Source organism: Psammomys obesus, unplaced genomic scaffold (assembly GCF_907164565.1).
Source record: "Psammomys obesus unplaced genomic scaffold, mPsaObe1.curated_primary_1811, whole genome shotgun sequence".
Lineage (NCBI taxonomy): Eukaryota > Metazoa > Chordata > Mammalia > Rodentia > Muridae > Psammomys > Psammomys obesus.
The window spans coordinates 5,310,207-5,331,221 of record NW_026585587.1 but is presented as its reverse complement, the minus strand read 5'-3'; the positions used below and the strand labels follow the sequence as shown (position 1 = coordinate 5,331,221).

General features: G+C 37.7%; 1 protein-coding gene across 7 annotated transcripts in view; it reads right to left on the bottom strand.

Moving 5' to 3' along the window:
• The window catches only part of Cdc42bpa (CDC42 binding protein kinase alpha), a 217,125-nt gene that overhangs the window by 43,592 nt on the left and 152,518 nt on the right, over positions 1-21,015 (bottom strand). For 5 of the 7 annotated variants that reach the window (XM_055608986.1, XM_055609016.1, XM_055608987.1 and 2 more), the window contains 7 exons: positions 19,717-19,964; positions 15,826-15,931; positions 12,479-12,603; positions 10,438-10,543; positions 9,907-10,055; positions 7,657-7,748; positions 4,214-4,290 (listed from right to left, as the gene is read on the bottom strand). In XM_055608986.1, coding sequence (XP_055464961.1) covers positions 4,214-4,290; positions 7,657-7,748; positions 9,907-10,055; positions 10,438-10,543; positions 12,479-12,603; positions 15,826-15,931; positions 19,717-19,964 — 903 coding nt within the window. Of the gene's footprint in view, positions 1-3,171; positions 3,220-4,213; positions 4,291-7,656; positions 7,749-9,906; positions 10,056-10,437; positions 10,544-12,478; positions 12,604-15,825; positions 15,932-19,716; positions 19,965-21,015 lie in introns of all 7 variants that reach the window. The other 2 variants (XM_055609009.1, XM_055609024.1) reach the window with 1 other exon arrangement.

Genomic DNA, 21,015 nt, shown 5'->3' with positions numbered 1-21,015 from the left:
TCTTCCCTTGTGGAGCTCCTGCCCCCATTATGTGTCCTAAGGGATGCTAAGCAAATCCTTTATCTATACTTCCCTTCTTCCCTAGAGTTGAAAACCCTAAAAGTCACTCTTGATAAAGTTACTCTTATAAGCAGGAAGATGTGATAAACAAAGGCTTTCTATTTATTTACTGAGTATTACTGTACTCAGTATTTTTGTAGTCCACACTCTGTGAGTAAGTAGCCCACATAGCTTATTCCTTACATTACAGCCTCAGAGTGCTGAGCACACACCCAGCTCTGCCTGATTTTTTTTCCTGGGAGCAAAAGACTGGAATTACACAGGCTTCTTCCCTTACGCCAAAGCTATTCTTATACACAGGAGTGACTACACAGCTTGACTTAAAAGAAGCATACTGTTCTTACCATCTTCTCATCCTGATAAAAATTCCAGAACTCATATAAATTGTGAATGAATAGACAACACAAACTGAGGAAAAATTGTGAATAGAAGAATGATTCTGTGTTGTTTTAAATAATAAAATGATAGTTTCTTTTGTTTGTTTGTTTTCTGTTTTTGGTTTTTGAGACAGGGTTTCTCTGTGTAGCCCTGGCTGTCCTGGATCTCGCTCTGTAGACCAGGCTGTCCTCGGACTCAAAGGTGTACACCACCATGCCCAGTGAAATGATAGTTCTCATAGGTCGAAATAAAAGAATAAAAGTAGAGGAGCAGAAGGTGAATTTGGGAGAGGGCTACCAGCAGTGCAACTGAGAATCCTGAAGGGAACATGGGCCTTGTGTGGGAGGCACTGAGAAGATAGATGATATGTAGATGGAACACAAATTGAACCTCTGACTCTGCTCAACACAATGTTTCCTCTGTCTCAAACACGGAGGACCCAGCTGCAGTTAAATGCCAGCTCTCCAACATTCTTCTTTGTAGCAATAGTAGAAGACAGAAGAGGATGGCCGGAAGGATGGCATTTGAGGTTCGCTAAGCAGCAGAAGCTATGTAATGAAGGGACGTCACACAGTGTAAGCAAGATGCATAACATAACCAGGTGTAGGGTAAAGAATGATCAAGAGTCAATTATCCCTTAAAAGTCTAAGTGCCTACAAAGAGAGCTACTGAGCTTGGGTTTCACAGCATCTTAGATGTGGAACATACACCTATCAAAGAGTTAATGCTTCCACTGAAATCTAATTTTACTATAACTTTAATGACAAAACGAGTGAACAGCTAACACTGGGAAACATGGTCATAGTTATGAACAATGACAAAAGAAACAAGAAGCTTATATCATAAAGTATAAATTAAGAACAGAAAACTTTTTTTTAAAAATGGGAGCTTATTGCTAGCCCTCCCTCCAATTAAAAAAAAAAAAGTCATTTCCCCAAAATAATGGGATTTGACAATTTCAAAGAAGGTATTGTGGTTCATATTATCAGAGCGGATGGAAGAAAGCATTTAAGTGAAGTAACGCTGCAGTCAAGAAATGAAGCTAAAGAGTAAATTATGAGAACCAACCTCATAAGAAATATTAAGAAATTCTTGAAGGCATAAACAATTGCTTTAAATGGTCAAATGACTTTATGAGAGTAGTACCAAAACTACAACTCTGTCAGATGAGCAAACCTAGCCATTGAAAGGCCAGGTAATCTCTTTGAAACTCCATGCTGGAAAACGGAATAGGCAACTTATGAGAGGCCTTGGAAAAACTGTAACGCAGAGGAAAGACTCAGCAGCTTTTGCACACTCCGTTCCTTTCCATTGCCCTATTATAAAATGCAGCTCTGTGCTCAAGATGAGCTTGTGCTGGGGGAGCAGAAAGGGAAAACAGGGCTGGGAAATGCCTATGACTTGGGTGCACTTTCCTTACATCTGGAGAAGCAACCCCAGAGCTCTCCTGCAAGTAGGAAGGAGACACTTCACAGCTCTCTATGGAGAAGAGTTCATTCATTTGCTGAAATACACACTGCTCTCAGTGTATCTGATGATCTGAGTGTTTTTGGGAAAGAAGATGCAGGCAGGAGTTTGTTTAGAAAAAGTGAAAATAGTTTATCACTAAAAAGAACTCTGTAATTTCTCAAACTTTCTCTTTATTCTTTCTAATGATACAATATTGTTTTAAACTCACCGAAGAGCAGACTGCAACATGCAATGTGATGTTTTTAGGGTAGTTGCCTTTCAATTACACTATAAGAACCACCCAGCAAAAGTTATTGTTTTAAGAACAACAACAAAAATGTCCATTTTGGAGGAAAACAGGTTTTGATATATTTCCAAACATACCCAAAAGCCTCTTTGTTGTTCAGGAATTTGAAAAAAATTATATAAAGAAAAAATTTCAGTGGAAAATTATGCTGAAGTCATCTTGTAAGCATGATATTGTACTTTAACAAAATATTAAAATTAAAATATTTAATGAATTTCCCCTCATTTAAAATACTTTAATGTATATTATTTACACTTAAACTCTTTAACTTTTTAATTTTGCAAAGTCTGCATGTTCAACAGGATATCAAAAATCTATGTCAAGGATTAGTGATTCATCTAAAGTAAAACAGAGTATGTATATAACTGGCAGTGAAGATAGAAAACGAATGTATCAGACACACTAGAAACTTCTAAATGATTAAACTCTCAGAATTAATTCAGATGGAATATACTAATGCAGATAATTTATGAGGCATACAGTGCATACATTTGTGTAAAATCACTTTCCACATTAGAAATCTGTCCACATTGAAAATTGATTTATATTCTGTGTTACGATAAAATTATCAGAATTTAACTTTTAAAATGTCACTTTTTTGATTACGCCATCAGAGGCTTATTTTAAACCAACACAGAAAGAGCAAGGTGCTAAAAAGAAAAGAACAAAATAAAATAGAAACCATGAAAAACAAAAATGAACAACTTATCATATATAGTGACAATACTTAAAGCATTCTAGTCTTTCTTGCAAAGAGATGTGCCAAAGGCCAAAGCATTTTTTAAAGTTTTTTTTTTTTACTTTATTACACTTAATAATGATAGACTATTATATTTAAGATAAGAAGGAAGCATTTGGATCACATAAATTTCCAAGTGATATTTCCAAAACTGACTGCATTACTAGACAAATTCTTCAAATCAATTCACTGATCTTTTTTACTGAAGGATGCATTGGTTTGAAAATCAAAGACTTACGTCATCCAAAAAATCAATCAGTGAGGATGAGGAAGAAGAAAAGGAATCCTATTTAACGAATTCAGCAATAAAAAAAATAGAAAATATGGATGAAGCAATTTAATACAAACAAATAATAAATCAAAATTTTGTAAAACAATTGAAAGGCAAATGGCATTTGTTCAAGTAAACAAATGAGACAAGTAGTCACTATTACCTTTGTCAACAAACTTAGGGATTACTTTCCAAAGAGTGATTCTTTTTCCCTTCCCCAAAGAAATGAAATTCAGCTACTGTTCCCAAAGTAGTAAAATGAAAGCTGACGCAAATCATTGATAATTAAATTAATGGTACACCTTTGAAAATAACAACTAAAATAGGTCATTAGAATCTCTGCTTCTAATTCTTCCTGCTGGAATATAAGAGTCTGAGCGGGAACCTGTCTCCTGAGGTCACTGCATGCTTCCAGTACTTACAGCAGAGCCCAGGACTTCTAACTGCCGAATGAAGTGACACACAATAACTTACATTTTCTGACCTAAAACATACTCTGACATTATATTGATTTTTTTTCAGCAAAATATTTAAATAATAAGGTAAAGAATGAAAAAGAGCTACAAAATCACTATTTCAGAGTACAGCTAACAGAGTGTAGGCTAACACTTTTATTGAAGCACATTCCTGTTGCATACATGAGCCAGTGGTGAGCTACAGTGAGTGCTCATACTTTCACTTATTTTTACGTGTCTCAAAGCTTTACAGAAAAGAAAACTGTTTTCAAAAGTTGGGGTTTGCTCTGCATTCACTGTCTCTTGGGGGGTGAAATTGCCTCTAAGTCTAATAACAACTTTTGATTCAGACTTAGATGTTTTTATTACATACAAATGTGGTCATACTTTCCATAAGAATGCACACATATTCCTCCCTTACATGTCCTGTTCACTTATTTATATGATTCTAGGTTCTCTTATGTGGCTGCAATAAAAGCTTCATTGCATGTAAATTTTAGATCCCAGAGTGAATTTTAAATTGACCCCAGAAGGTACTCAGAGCAGTTACTTACTTCAAATTGATCCAGAGCATCGGTAGGCGTATTCAAAAATGCCAAGAAAGAATGCTGTGAGTCTTGGTGCTCTATACCTAGAAGACAGCAGCAACTTTTTTTGAAGTAGAACAATTAAAACTAATTTTCATGGATAACCTCCCCTGTCTCAATCTACTAAAGTGTTTTACAATAAACTACTATGTTTCGAGGCTGATTGCATTAGCTCTACGTAGTTAAAAACCAAAATACGTTAGTGTTTCCCAGACCCAACGGCCAAACTAGACTGGTTTCTAAGACAGTTCTCCGGGTCACTAGTCAGCACAATTTTTTGTCTAGTTCAGTGGTTCTCATCCTGTGACTGTGACCCTTTTGGGAGTTGAAAAGCCTTTCACTGGGTCAAGATCAGATACCCTGCATGCCAGAAATTTACATTATGATTCATAACAGCAGCAAATTCACAGTTACTAGTAGCAGCAAAAATAATTTCATGGTTAGGGTCACCACAACATAAAGAACAGTATTAAAGGGTCACAAGGTTGAAAACCACTGACCTAATATATTATAATAAAATAAAATATAATAATTTTGAGAAATTTTAAAAATCTAAAACTAGAAGCTGTTTTATAAACTCATTTACCACTCAAACAAGGTACCTCTTTTGAAATACATTTTTAAAATAAGCTTTTCAGCATTTATAAAATATAGTATTCATTTCATAAATAACAGAGTAATAAAATAAGTATCTTAATTTCATTTTTTCCCATTTTAGATATTATTTTACTGAATAATGGAGAATCCAAAATTCAGTTTTTCTCAGATGAGTATTTCTCATATGCCATTTGGCTATGATAATAAGTTTAAATACATAATCTCAAAAAATGTCTCAAAACATAAAAATAATGATAAATACTAGGGAAGTATTTATAGGGAAGATAAAGCAAAATTAGCCCATCATATGATTTTTAAAAATGTCAAGTTTGACATATCTGAGTGTTTCCCTTCATGTCTGTCTGTGCAGCACATGCATGCAGTGGCTAAGGAGGCCAGAAGAGGGCGTCAGCACCCTGGGACTGGAGTTACAGAATGTTGGGAGCTACAGTGTGGGTGCTTGAGATTAAACCTGATCCCCTAGAAAAGGCAGCCAGGGCTCTGAACTGCTCAATCATCTCCCCAGCCCTACTACACAGCTTTGAATTTTCTCTACTGAAGAGTTATCAACTGGCTTGTGTTTCTCCGCCCCTCTCCTAGCACAGGGCATCTATGTTTACATGCATGCCCCTGCATGGGCATTTACAGGTCAGAGGTGGCTAGGTGTCTTCCTTTATTGCTCTCCATTCTGTCTTGTTCGGTTTTGAACCATGGTCTCTCAAAAAAACTAGAGCTCGCCATTTGGTTAGAATGGCTGTGAACTCCAGGGATTCAGTGAACTCCAGGGATTCTCACCGTCACCCCCCCCCCCCATACCACTGTCTCCCAGGGCCAAGATCATAGGTTTACCACCCCTCAGAGATGGGAATATGGGGAATTCAGTCCTCATGCTTGCAAAGTAAGCATTTTACACAGTGAATCATCTCCCCATCACTGATTTTTGTGCTTCTCAACATTATTATTCTAATATATCATAGTTATCAAATAGGCAGTTCAGAAAGGTATTTAGTCAACGAATGTTTATTATGAGCCTATTACGAACAACTGAGGCGGCTAAAGGCTCTCATGCCAAGCCTGACGAACTGAGTTCAATCCCTAAGACCCACGTGGGGAAAGAGAACTAGACCCTGAAGGTTGTTCCCTGACCTCTACATGTGCACCTTGGCACACCCCCCCCCCCCATGAATGGTTTTTACGAGAGCCTATGTTGTAGCAGATACTTTCCTAGATACTGGGAATAAAACAGTATAGAAAAGATCTTTGCCCTCATTTTGTAAACATATTGGATAACACATTATATTATATTGTAACACAATGAAATTTTGGAATATTCTAAGTAAGAAAGCCTGTGTTTAATATGTTTTCATAAAGCACGGCACTATGGATATGAAAGCCTTTTATTTTTAAGTTTGGATGTAATCTAAAAATAATGCAGTCAATTTGATCTGCCACTTTTATTTGGCACAGGTATCATTCTAGCTGAATTGCTTTTAGGACCCTAAGATACTCATGTGTTAAATAGTTTTTCTTCCTTAATATACTTTGCCCTTACTGTTCACAAGTTAAAAACAAGCATAATATGAGTTCCTATTCATATTTGCGCATTAAGAAATTCAATCAACAACAACAAAGGTACCATCAAATACTGTAGGGCCATTCTGTTATTCCTCTGTTCTCCACAGTACAACTGATACAGAGACCCAACCGGCTTTATCCTTCTTTGTGCTATGGAGATGGGAAATGACAGAGAAACCCTTAGCCCAATACAAAGCCCATTAACTAACCCAGTAATTGATGGTGGCCTTTGTCAGAAAAATGGATTTTTGATAATTGTATATAAAATGTCTCTTTAATAAAATAAGTCATATTCTGAATTTATTTTTACTAAATCATCTATCTCCCTTATAATGTCTACATTATGGAAAAATTGCATAAGAAATTAATGTCATGGGGTTATGACATGCTCTGAGCTAGTTCCATGTAAAAAGAAAAACGAAAGTTCTCAAGAAAATACTAATGAATTCTGAGACATCTCATAGAATAGGCAATGTAAGCACCAAACTGGAAAAAGATAATTCCTCATTACTAAAATTATTAATAAGGAGTTGGTCATCTTAAATATTTTATATTGTTTCCTTGACTGTCCTTCCTGTACCCACAAGATTTTGTACAGTGGAGGCACACAGAAAGTGCTAAAGAATGTAATCCCAGCACTTAGGGAGAGAGGATTCTGAACTCACAGACACCATGGGGCTACTCAGCTAGACCCTGTCTCAAAAGCAACCTCCCCCTTTTCAAGTTTCTTCACTAAGTTCTTATGCTAACATACAGCACCACTGCTGAAGTGACCACATCATGACATGTGCGAACATTATAAATACATCACAAAATACTGTTAGCCCAATCACAAAAGTTACTCAGGAAATACTCTGTAACAGTTAAACAGTCAAATTTATAACCCTGAGCTACATTATTAAATTTAATAGTATTATGAAACCAAAGGTTAATTTTAGAACTCTGTTAGACTTTGTTCATATCTGTAACTAAAAATTCTTAATATGATGTATATTAACTTACACACATAATTCAGCCAGTCTGCATGTGTGTGTGCACATGTATGTACAAATGTGTACATGTATGTACGTGTGTGTGTTTGTGCATACACTCGCATGTGCCTATGTCTGTATGTATTCACGGACATTGCATGTGTGGTTGCTGATGTGAAGAACTTTCCATCTATGCAGTAAGCTGGCTGTCATGCAATAAAGGACATTCAGAACACCAAGTCCTGACGCAAACACACATTCTCATACCCTTTTCAGATCTAAGCTCTTCAGTGTCCTTTATCAGCTGCTCAATTTCGGACAGCAGTTCCAAGTTCTTCTTCTCTGAATCTTTCAGTTTACTTAAATAAGTAGGGAAAGGAAAACAGTCGTTAATTTTGTGTAGCTGGGCTTTTTTGGTTTAAATGTCTGTGATGCTAAATTAGAAGACTGTAAATTACTGCATGCAAGACAATTATTGCCTGCCACCTGCTATTGTGCAAATTGATAAAGCCAGCTGGGCTCATTCATTTCCGTGAAGAAAATGGCTGCCCGGGCTGGGGTGCAGCTCAGTCACAGAGGACTTGCCTGTCATGTGTGAAGAAAGCACTGGCTCCCTCCCAGCAGAGAACTGTAAGGCCAGGACTGCTGCCGCGCTGTGAGCACAGGCAGGAGCAGAGAAGGAGGCCACATGGGCCCCATAGAGCAGTGTGCTGACCCTGAGCTGGATTAATACATTCAACAATATTATGAAGGCAAAGGTTAATTTCAGAATTCTGCTAGGCTTTGTCCATATATCACCATGTAGCTAGCCCACATACATGAGTTTATCTTTCAATCTGACCCAGTTCTGCTTTATGAGCAAATGTGTAAACCCCAATGTCCTTAGGAAAGGAAGAAAAAAACCCAAATTACAATACTGAAAATGACATTCAGTAGTTCCTTATGCAAGATTTACTTCATTTCTCTTTCAATGCCTCATAAAGCATATTTAAGAACAACACTTAATGTGTGCCTATGCCATTTACAACAAAATGTTCAGAATTCAAGAAAAGTGTGTCTGCCCTTTGATAGAAAATAATGGCTATACCTTAAGTCTTAAGGCATCTCACCACTCAAAACTAAATTTGTAGCCTTGTGTTTCTTCTCACGCTTTTGCAAGTTTTGATATTTTTGAGCCAGATGAATTTTTAAATTTATAGTTTCATTTTAATGTAAACTCACAATTGTTGCACTATGTTACCCACTAACTGATTTATTTATCTTTATTCACATCTATGTATGTGTGCCTGTATGAATTTATGTGTACCACATGCATGCAAATTCCCTGTGGAAGCCCAAATGTTTTGGATTCTATGTAACTAGAGATACAGGCAATTGTGAGGTGCCTGATCTGAGTGCTAAAAATCAAATGTTGGTCCCCTATAAAACCTTTAAGAACTCCCAATTGCTGGGCCATCGTTCTAATTGTGTGACTTATTTTTAAACCATCTCTATTTCTAATCCAATTTAAAAATTTCATTTTATCATTTATGTATCTGAAATAGACTTTGCTTTACTGCTGTGACAAGAATCCAGGTGAGAATGCTTATTAGCTAACTGCCCTGGAGAGGTGTTTGCTTATTTTTAAATAAATAAAGGAACCTGGAAAATAATCATAATTATTTTACCATTATAAGACTCAACATCTCAAACAAACACCCCCAAATTTTAACATTAATAAAATGACCCATGGTAGAGGCTGTAATTTTCAGATGTTTATATTTTGTTCTGGTGGTAGAGTTGCATTCTATACATAATGTGAGAGAATTTTAGATTTAATAGAATAAAATTTGAGTTAATTAAACTTTATAAATAAGGAGAAAAATGAAGAATGGCATATTATTTAAAACTAACAGCCCATAAGCCTGAAGAAAACAGGTCTGTATAAGGCTTTCACTAGAACTCTATCTTTTCCCTTTCAAATCTTCACATCTTTCTCTGGTCCCCACTTCACGTGTGTCTAGGTGTGTGTGTGCACACACAAAGGACAAAGGTCAACATCAGGCATCTTCTTCAAAAGCTCTGCACCCGGCTTTTGGGGACAAAGCTTCTCACTGAATTTGGAGCTCATTGATCTATCTGATTAGGTGCCTAGCCAGGGGGGTTCTGGAATCCTCCTGTCTCTGCCTTTCCAGGGATTATAGGCTGAGGCCATGGCTCCCAGCAAGTTTTTATTTCAATGTGGGGCTCACATTTAGGTCTTTATGCTTATGAGGCAAGTGCTTTAAGGACCAAGCTCTCTCCCCAAGCCTTTTTATCACTTTTGCTAGAGGGTGGGGAGCAGGCAGAACTGGGACTCAAACCCAGGACCCTGAGCATGCCAGGCAAGCACTAGATTCTGAATCGTATTCCCAATCTTCTGGTCACCATTTTGTTGTTGTTGTTTAAAAATAAAAAAGCAAGAACATCAGTTAGGAACTAACCACATAATTTCTGTCACAGTTTCCAGCACTGTGAGGACTACATCACGAGCCTTACCATTCTGTGATGATGTTGGACGCCTTCACTTTATTCAGCTCTTCCTGGATGGCCTGCTTAGCTCTTATTTCTGCATCCAGCGCTGACTGCAACTCTAGTCTAGCTGACATATCCAGTTTTGCAAAACGACGCATTTTCCAGGGCATATCCTACAGAATTAAATGGTCATGTCTTAGATCCTATTTTATTCTTAATATTAAATTTCATAATACAAATCAACTAGCATCTATTTTATAAGCAATATTGCTGATAAATGAGTGCAACTGACACATAACTTATGAAAATGCATTCTTCATTAAATCCAGAAATAACAGTAAATATGCATGCATGGTCATAAATAACGGTTTTTCTTTTCACTTCCTCCAATAATGACTAGCTATACAATACCAGCTAACAGTAACATGTTATATTTTCTTCAACTAGAAAAGACCTATACTAAGTTATTTCTCATGGAAACTTTTATAGCAGTCACTTATTATGTCTTTCTGCTTGTTAAAGAGATGAGCCTTCATGTGAAACGCCAGAGCTTACTGTTGCGCGTGTCCCCAAACTGGAGTTTCTTAACGCTTCCAATTCTTCAGTCATTTTAGAGGCCAAGGCCTGAAGATAGCCTCGCGCATCCTTTTCATCGCTCACCCTAGAACACACAGGTGGACATGAGGTGCGAAGTGAACCACAGGAAAAAATTCAGTGGTGCACATAATTTAAAGCTTCACTAAGAGCAGAGTGCCAAAGACTTACAGAGATACTTGAAGAGCTCTTAAAAGACTGGCCACACTACTACTGCACCTGTCAAGAGGTGGGAACAGACTCACTAACTATGCAGCTATGTGCCAGGAAGCTGGCAGAGCGGCAGGAAAGCCCAAGTAATGACAGCTGATAAATCAGTACACCACAAACGTCGACCCGTTAGAGTCCACACTGGACAAGCACAAGGCTTGCTGAAGACTACTAGGATTTCTCATTATCTAGATACATTTTATTTCACAAAACACACATACTTTCTTCACAGCTAAAGTTTAGAAAATGTAAAATATGATATTCTGCAGAAATCAGGGTTATGCTATAACAGCATCCCTGCTTTCTAAAAATATTAATAACAAAATAAAGGTTAAAGCTTAAAGAAATCCAAGTACAGTTTCTAGTTACTATCTTAAGATCACACAGCTGATAAAACCACTATGATTTTAAACTGAAAATTTGTTAAATCATAATTTTTTTTAAAAAGGTAGAATGTCTGAGGAGAAAACCCAAAGTCAGCCTCTAGCATACACACATACATATACACTTTCTAAAAAAGCAAATGTCCTACTGTTGGAATTTCTAGTTATTTCAAACTGAATTACGGGCCAGTCAATAAATGAACCATGTTTCACTGTGACATCTAAGTCTATTTTATTAGTGTGGCAGTTGTCTCACTGCAGTGTATAGATGATGACACCTTTTCCCTTCTGAAAGACCAAGTATTTGACGTGAGCCTTGAGGACATGCTGAGAGCTGAACTTAAAAATGAACAAATGAATCACTGAATGAATAAATGAATAAAGATCCTTTCTTCCTTCCTTCATCAGGATTTCCCATTGTCATAGTCACTCGAAAACAGAGTGTGCTCTAGGATCACAGGCTTTGGAAGAACAGCTTATAAAGCAATTTTTCAGGCCTATCCTTTATTACTATTCATCACCATTGTAAATTTGGATACATGTTAAAATGTTCCCTTTTAAATGTAAGCCCAAGTATGTGGATATGAATTAAACACTGATAAACTAACAGGTCTGTTTTCTGGAACACAAGTAAATTTCTACAATCTGGGCATATCAGAAGAACTCTACAGTTAGATCAGTAGAGATATATTTGAGTTATTAGAGCAAAATTACTTAAAATTTATTCACTTTTAAGAAGGGGTTAGAAAACTATATAAAGAAAAACAGAAAACAAATTAAGCTGATATAACAAGAAATTAAAATCCTCAATAAATAATTAACTGGTTTGTGTATGTGTGTGTGTATATATATATATATATATATATATATATATATATATATATGAACTAGCTTTTTTGACATAAAGGTTAAAATGGGCAGAGATTTAAAAAAATATAAAAAGAAATATAAAAGTTGTTAGGAAATAAAAGTCTTCACTGGAATCCACTTTCTCCATGTAGTATAAAACATGCAAATTTTTATAAGCATGGTAACAACCATTTAGCAAATTAAGATGACAAAATTCATAGGCCAAATATTCCAAATTAGTCCTGAAAGTACAGGAAATAATTTGTGAAGCTAAGCCCCAACAATTTAAGACTTTAAAAATGCTGTATGTGAACTGATATACTTATAAACAATACTGTCATCTTCTACATTTTTCTCATAAATATAGCAGAATTTATCTCAGAGAATATCAAAAGCAAGTGGGAACATTTCTTCAGTTCCTTAAAGGCTCACCTTTCCAATCTTAGAAAGCTTAATTTCATTTTCATGGCGGATGAAGATGATGAAGGGGGCTAGGCACTCAGTAACACCAACCCTGTCATAGCCCACGACCCCAGCGTAGAGTCTGGAAGAGCACTCACCACTGGATGATCTCTGTGATCTGGGCTTCCCAGTGGGCAACTGACTCCTTCTTGTCTGCTAGGTCTTTGACCTCTTCTTCCAAGTGCTGGTTGCGCAAGCTTAAGCTCTCATACAATGCAGTGAGCTGGAAGGGAGTTTGAAGGCATGAGTGGCTTTTAGGAACAGGACACTACAATACTTAACACCTATTTTTCCATCTAATAATGTATAATCTTTCACTAAAAATGTTATTATTCCACACCACACTGAAGAACTTGGTAATAATGAGCTCTTTGAATTTTTCCACTTTCTTTGCTTTTCCCCAAGCTCTACATGAAATTGGTTCTAATTGTGACTATTTTTCCACAACTTGAGAACGATCACCCAATTCTGCAGGACAGATTTTTTCTTTTCTTCCTTCTTCCTCTCCCATCCTACCCTCTTTTTCTGCAAATGTCCTGTTAACTTTTTAAAATTTATAAAGAATTACAAGCACAAACAAAACTGGTTGTGAGCCCCCATGTGTGTGGCTAGAAATCAAAACCAGATCCCCTGAAGAACAGCCAGCACTCCCACCGGGGATTCAGTGCCCTCTTCTGGCCTCCACTGGCACATGATGTACAGACAAACAGGCAGGTAGGCCAGCTATCTACATTATATAATAAAACTGAAGATCATAAAAATAAGAGGAAACTGCATACAGATGAATATCAGTCCAACAGAATGTAGAAAATTAAATAATGTACTTAACGGTTATAAACAAATAGATACTGTAAGTGAATTCTCATGAGCCCAACACTCAACTTCAATGACTCCCATCTCTCAAGAGCAATCTTCTGTCACTTGTCTTCCAGGAAAAAAAATGCATTTTAATCATATAACTTTATCTGTAAAATATATTATTTTAAAGTGAGGCTCTTTCATTTTAAATATAAACATTTGTAACTAAATTTAAATTTGAGGCTGAGAAGATGGCTCAGTCAATAACTTTTTGCTGTGCATCATGAACACCTGCGTTCTGGGCCTCAGTACACATGTAAAAAGGACAGGTGTGGCAGCATGCACACGGAACTTGTAACTCCAGCATAGGGTGACGTAAGGATCCTTGTTGCTCACTGGGCATCCAGTCCAGCTGAAGCAGTGAGCACCATCCAACTTCAGCAAGAGACCTGAGCTTAAAAGGGGGTTGGGACGGGGAGAAAGATCTACTGAGGAACATACCACTGTCAACCTCTAGCCTCTTGTACACCTGCGAGAGCGCGCACGCACACACGCACACACACACACACACACACTCAAACATTTCAAAACAAACTTCCCACTGTTGATTTCTATTTCAACATGCTAAAGAAAAAAAAAAAAACAACAACCAACTATAGTTTGTTAAGCTAAGTCATGATCCATTGAAAATGTGACATGACTGATGTGCCTGAAGTATTTTATTTACAGGTTTCTTTATGAAACTTAACATTCACATTTTACAGTGGCAGTTACTTTGTTTCGGTGTTTGGAAAGTGCCATTTCTTTTTCTCTTGGATTGCTTTCTTTCTTCTCTCCTACTCAGAGTTCAGCTTTCAGTCTTTTACCCCCTGAGCACCATCTGCCTTCTCTGGCTGCTTTTAGGATTCTAGTTGGTTCCTGCTTTGGGTAGTTCCATGACTGAGCACCTTCATAGTTTCAGGCATTTAAAAATATATGGCTGTTTACATACACACAGAGACACAGGCTTTGGGTAATTCAGGCCATCAACTCTTCAACTACTGTCTCTGTGACAGTCTCCCTCACCTCTCCATTTGGGAAAACATAGTTGCATGTTTGTTCTTGTCATCATGTCATGTCTCCCGCAACTTTAGGCCCTCTTTTTTGTTTTGATTTAGCTTTTCTCTGGAGCTCTGTCCAAACCTAATCTTTGTTTTTTTTTTTTGTTTAGTTAGTTGTGTATTTACATGTTTCTAATATGCTGGTAAAATTTTCTATTAAGTATTTTGGTAATTTAATTTTTCAAAATTCTACTTGATTATTATGTATAAAATAGTTGTTTGTTCAAATTCTTCACCACATCTCCTTTCTTGAACATATTTTATATATAGCTATTTTAAAGTCAACTTACGAATTATTCCATGCTGTGAACTCTTACACTTATGTTTATACTGACTACCTTGTTTTACCACTCATTTTGTAATTCTGTTAGTGCTGTTTTATTCTCCTGCTGTTTTTTCAGTGATTTGTTAGGGTTTGCTGCTATGCTTGGAAATTTTTTTTCATGTATGTCATGTATAAAAAAAAAAAATCTCATGATACTCTCTCATTTTCTGATGAATGGTCCCCACCTGCCATTAGCTGTTGTGTTTTTTTTTTTTCTTTCTTGTACTTTTTCAGAGATCCTAAGTCAATCTTTTAAACATGTAATGTTGATGGAGACATTTTTTTCTGAGAAAAGCTTTTCACAGAACTGTTTCTGTGGTGAGAAATCATACTGTTTTCAATTTTTTATGTCATCTTGACTGGGATAAAGGAGCCCAAATATTCGGTCAATTCTTATTATAAATATGTCTATGTGGATACTCGGTGGTGAAACTGGTATTTGAGTAAGAGTGAGTAACAAAGATTATCCTCCATTACAGAGGGGCCCTCCAGGGAGAAGGGAGCTCTGACAGCTGTTTTCAAGGAGAAACTGCAGTTCTTTGATCCTGAGCTGATGACTGGACTCGAACAGCACCATAAGTCCTTGTACTTAACACTGTCAACTGCAGCTCTTAGGACTTGTTAGCATATAACTTTAGTTAATGCATTATGATTAGTAAGTCCCTACATACACAGACAAACACACACACACACACACACACACACACACACACACACACACACAAATGGACTGGCGATGGTGGTGCATGCCTGTAATTAGTAACTCACGGCTAAATTCAGCTATAAAATAGTTCAAGGCCAGCGTGGGCTCTATGAAACACTGTCTCAAAAGAAAAAGGTGGTGATGGTGAGAGGTATAAGAGGGCAAAATAACGGAAGAGACAAAACTAAGAGTCGGACACAAATCAAACACTGCTGAGCTGTCATATCCACCCACACTGCATCACAACACCTGAGCAAAGTCCTGGGCCGGGTAGACGCTTGAGCCCCACTTGTTCACTCTGACTGGACAGAGACACTAGAATGTGTAATTAAAGGAGCAGGTTAGGGGGCACGTATCTGGCCACAATGGAATGGGTAAAACAAAAACCTGCCATACAAACGTGGAGAGCTGATAAGAAGGACCGTAAATAACACAGTGACTATAAAGTGACCATCATGATAGAAAGCACAGTGCTTAACACCCAGCATGCAGCTCCCCAAATGAGATCGAATCACTCACCTTATCAAGTTCACTTGTTAACTTTTTATTTTCTTCAGTTAATAATACCTTTTCCCGTTCATACTGTTGTTTGAACTCATTTTCAAATTCTTCCCTTTCACTTTGACTAACACAATTTAAAACAGAAAATCAAAAGAGAGAATTGAGTAAAAATTCAACTAAAAAAAATTATTTATATAACAGTTACATAGCAAACACAAAGAAATCAGACTGAACTATAGGTACAGCCACAAAGAACAGAGTATGGTGATATGCACGGTCAGGCATGAAAAAAACCTTTCCAAGTGTGTCTGGCATGGTGGTGTGTGCCTTTAGTCCCAGAACTCAGGAGGCCAAGTGATCTTGGTCTGGAGGCCAGCCTGGTCTGCAGAGTGGGTTCCAGGCCAGCCAGGGTTATACAGTGAGACTCTTTCTTTAAAAAATAAAATGCACCAACAAATAAATTCTTGAGTTTTGTGAACAAGCCCTGCTTACAGAATTTATATTCAAGTGTTAGAAGAAAAAAATTAGTAAGTGAACTAATTTCAGATAAGTCTATAAAGAAAATAAAATTTGGTAATATCACAATTAATATTTGAGATGAAGTGACTAATAGAGAATGTACAATCAGGGAAAGTTGATGAATAAGCTACCAAAATGAAAGTGACAGTAACTGCCACCTCCTCCCAGCTCAGACAGGGAGGATGATAGAGTAAAAGCTCTACTTCCCGGTTGCTCAGTGACCACAGTCATTCCCAAGAACACTCAGAGGACCTTCTGAGTAAGGACCCCACAGTAGGACGGAGGCCACCATTCTCTGAGTGCCCTCTGAGTCTCCAAGTGATAGTAGAAACTGCTACAACAGAAGCGATTTCACTGAAAATGACAGCATTCTGGCCGACTGCTTGCCTGCCACTTCACTGTTGCTGGACTGTCCCACATCCTAGCCCTTTACCCTGGAAACCGCACTCAGGCGCACTTAGTCTACAGACGCTGCTGAGCTGTCATATCCACCCACGCTGCATCACAACACCTGAGCAAAGCCCGGTGCCGGGGAGAGGCTTGAGCCCTACTTGTTCACTGTGACTGGACAGAGACACTAGAATGTGTAATTAAAGGAGCAGGTTAGCTGGCGAATATCTGGGCCACAATGGAATTTCTTTTTCTCATCGCTAGACTGTATCTGTAAATATATACAGTCACCATTATATTTCTAGTAGTTGCTCAATACTCCCAGCCCTTCTCTCTTCCTACAGCTAGACACTAACCTGCACAACAAATAATATAAAGCATATTTATGAGGTAAGACTGATTTATGACTGTTTGGAAATAAACCATTCTAAACACCTAAGAGATAAGGGGGAAGCTGTTTCTGAAGACTGTGTTGTCATGTTAAAAAATATACTTGTGTCTATGGCAGTTAGAGGATGTTAGCACTAAAATAAAATTCTGTGCAGATCAATTCTGAGTAATTTTATATAATTGTTTTCAAGTGAATAAAAGACCTTAGTAATGGGTGACCCTAACATTTCCTATAATACTTGATTATTAAAGATAAATTATAAATTAAAAAAAACATCCAGTCTGCAAGCAAATGTGTAGTATTTAAAGCCCCAAATGTCACTTTTAATTATATTAAGAAATCTTTCCTGACATAGGAGTAACTTTGAAAACAAAATCGGAAAAAATTGTAAAGAAGCTTTTCAGAAGAATATGTTCACTAATAAACTGAGTAAACTTTCATGTAAAGCCATTGTTTTTTAAATAGCATTAAGCAAACTAAGTCATATGTTAAAATGACAATAAGCACACCATATTAGAATTGAAGGTCTGCCCCCACCACCTAAGCAAAGCAAACGTTTCTGTGAGCTCGCCCTGTGCCACCACTGCAATCTACCTGTGCAGGGATGCCCACCCTTCCTCTAGAGAATGCAGCTTCTACTGGCGTCCTTCTGCCTTCCTGTAAATCCCAGTGTTCCTCAGAATGCCATCTCAGGTGCTCACTTCCTCTCCAATATCCTCCCAGGGTATTTCAACCTCATCACCTGGCTCCAATTACTATCTACTACACCAGTGGAGCTTGGGATCTGTATTGGAAACTTGCCGGGGCTTTAAACTGATGACACATCCCACATCAGTGTCTCCTGAGCATTCACATCAAAAGTCCCAACTCAACACAAAACCCAGACCTACCTTCCTAGCTAACTTCACCTGGGCCACTGACTCTACATTCTCTTCTTTTCTATAGGTAAAATTACATATGACTGAGTAAGGCTGAGCTCTTACACACACACACCACCACCACCACCAATGAGCACAGTGACTTGAGATACACCTCTCCAGCTACTATTTATGTCACTGCCTGCTTGTGCAGTAACAACTTCAAGCACACTGCCCCACTGGCTCTCCTTCAGGACTCCTGTGACCACTTTTCTACTGAGACTGTCATCATCAAAGTCATGTGATGTTAAACACAAATGTGCAGCTCTTTTCTTAGTCTAGACTTCCAACTGTCCTACACATTGACAGATTTGACATGCTCTTTTGATCAGGGTCCCAAAAACCCACACTAGCCTGGTTTTCTTGCTATCACTCTTCATTTACTTTGCTAGCTCTTCCTCAACTCCCAGTTTCTACAGACTCAAATGCCCCAGAGCTCAGTGTGAGGACATTCCTCTATCTATGCTCACGCCCTAAGTGATCGATCATATTCAGATGACAGCACTAAGGCGGGAGTAACACCCAGCGTTCTATGTATTTCTACCCCTGAAACTAGCTTACTTCACATAAACATATGAAATTCGCTTACAATGAGCACGTAAGACTCGCAAGGCCTGCTCAGGACTTTTGAGTAGATGGGCCCTCCTCAGTGTACAATGTTCTTACACAACAACATAAATTTCACTCTTTATTTACTCTTTACTAGAAAGTAACCTCCTCAGTAAGATTTCTTCCAGCATCTCATTTCCTCTTCCCTGCTGTTCACAGAATTTAATCTTCCCACTAACAGCTATTTCCTCCTCTGTTTTTGTTTTTAGCACAGGACATTATGTAATGTGTTCTACATCTCCCTTATTCTTTTTATTTTCTTTCACCTACTGAGAGAAGGTTCCACAAGGACAGAGACTTCTGTTCACTCCCATACCAAAGCACATACAATAGTACTTTACATTTGTCAAAAATGCACCAAACTGCAAAAATGCTTCCAATAACACAGGACAAATGGCAACAGCATCCATTCAGTTGCCTGAAACCTAGACCCTCACTGCTACTGATAACTGCTTCTGCTCCCTCTTATAGCCACTTCCCTCTGTCCTGCAGATTCTGTCTTTTCAGTAGAATCTCTCAATATATCACAGTTCCTTCCAACTTCAATACTATCTATGGAGTTATACCTCATTTTACAGCTGGATTTCTTTGGCTGCTTCTACATCACTCTCTACAAGGTAGCAAGTGAACATTCCAAAATACAAGCACCATCACATAACTTTCCTTTAGTCCCTTAGGATACAGTGCAAAGGCCTTACCTTAAATCATGAATTTACTTGAAGTCTCATTTTTTACCACACCCATTTTTCCATGTATAGATGTGCTACATTTTTCCATGTGCTACAGCAAGTAGCACTTGTTTTCTGAATATGAGACATTCCCTCTCCTTGAGGTCCAGCTCAGGCATACTTCTTGCTGGGCAGCTTGTGTGTACAAAGTGCCCTTCCTGCATCTCTCTTACGCTGCTTCCACACTGCTCTCCCCCACCCACCCTTTTTCCAAGTTGCACTATAATTTTCTGCTTGACCATCTTGATTGTCCCTGCTGAGACTTGGATATGCCTATGGCCTGAGTTTCCTAAGCTTGGTACACGACATACACTTAGTAGATATTTGCCAGATGAGAAAATAATTTGATTCTTACCTTTCTCTTCTGGTTTTTTCCAATTTGTCTTTTAGAACCATAATTTCTTTGTTGAGAGCAAGTTGTTGGCCTTCTGAGTCATGCAGCTCCTTCTTCAGGTTTTTAATCTCACTTGCGTGAATTCCTTCTCTTTTTGATATTTCTTCTTCATAAAAGATACTTTTCTTTTCCAAGTCAGTTTTCAGTTTAGTTATCTCTTGCTGATGTTCTATGCTGCAGATTCCTGGTGAGTAACTAATTTGTTTTTGCTATATAGATGACAAAAGATTAAAGAAATAAAATAACTGTTTTCTATCAGGGACTATATATACATGCCATTTTAATATATGTTCTCACACAAAAATATATATGTAAGGCTATTATTTCTCTGCCATATATTGCAAATACTTTCCTCAGTTTATATGCTTTTATGGTCTGTATCTCTGATATTTTGGAAAGCCTGCCTACTATGACCAGAAATTAATCTGAGCTTTTTGTTGGCATTTATATAATTTCTTTTAAAATTTATTCTAGTTTGCTCCTTGTTGCTATGATAAAGAGCATGTCCAAAGGCAATCTAGGGAAGAAAGGGCTTATTTTTTTCCTACACGTCACAGTCCATCATGGAAGGAAGCGAGGCCAGGCACTCAGGGCAGGAATCTGGAGGCAGAAGTCCAGCACAACTGCAAAGGAGCGCTGCCTACTGGCTTGCCCTCCAGGGCCTCCGTAGCCTGCTTTCTTATGCCACCCAGACCATCAGCAGTCTAGATACCACGTCAAGTCATCTGAGCCTCCCATATAAATCATTAATCAAGAGAATGCCCTTTAGCCTTGCCTACAGGCAATATGATGGAGGCCTTCTCTCAATCAAGGTTCCTTCTTCCTAGTTGACCCTAGCTTGTGTCAAGCTGATGAAAACTAGCCAGCACAACATTTATATTTCTACCTAGTATTCTTGTTGATATATGTTTAAAAAAAAAATCTAACCATCTGATCTCTAATAAGCAGTAGTCAAGAAGTTTGCATTAAATTCACGTCTTAAAATGGGGAGGGACATGGTTGAATAAGAATGTATAAGAAGAAAAGAAAGGAGTTTGTTTTTTGTTTTTTTTTTTTGTAACTGTAAAGAAAGAAATGATACAGCTCTAAACATCTTCATATCTCCATTAGGAAAAAGCAAGCCTTTTAGCTTTTAGGGAAAACATTCAGGAAAAGGAGAAAAGGGCTTGTTTTCCTAAAATAGTCTCACACTTAGGCCATGATAGAAGTATGTAGGTCACAGACATTAGCTACTGTCTTAGTTAGGGTTTCTATTATGTG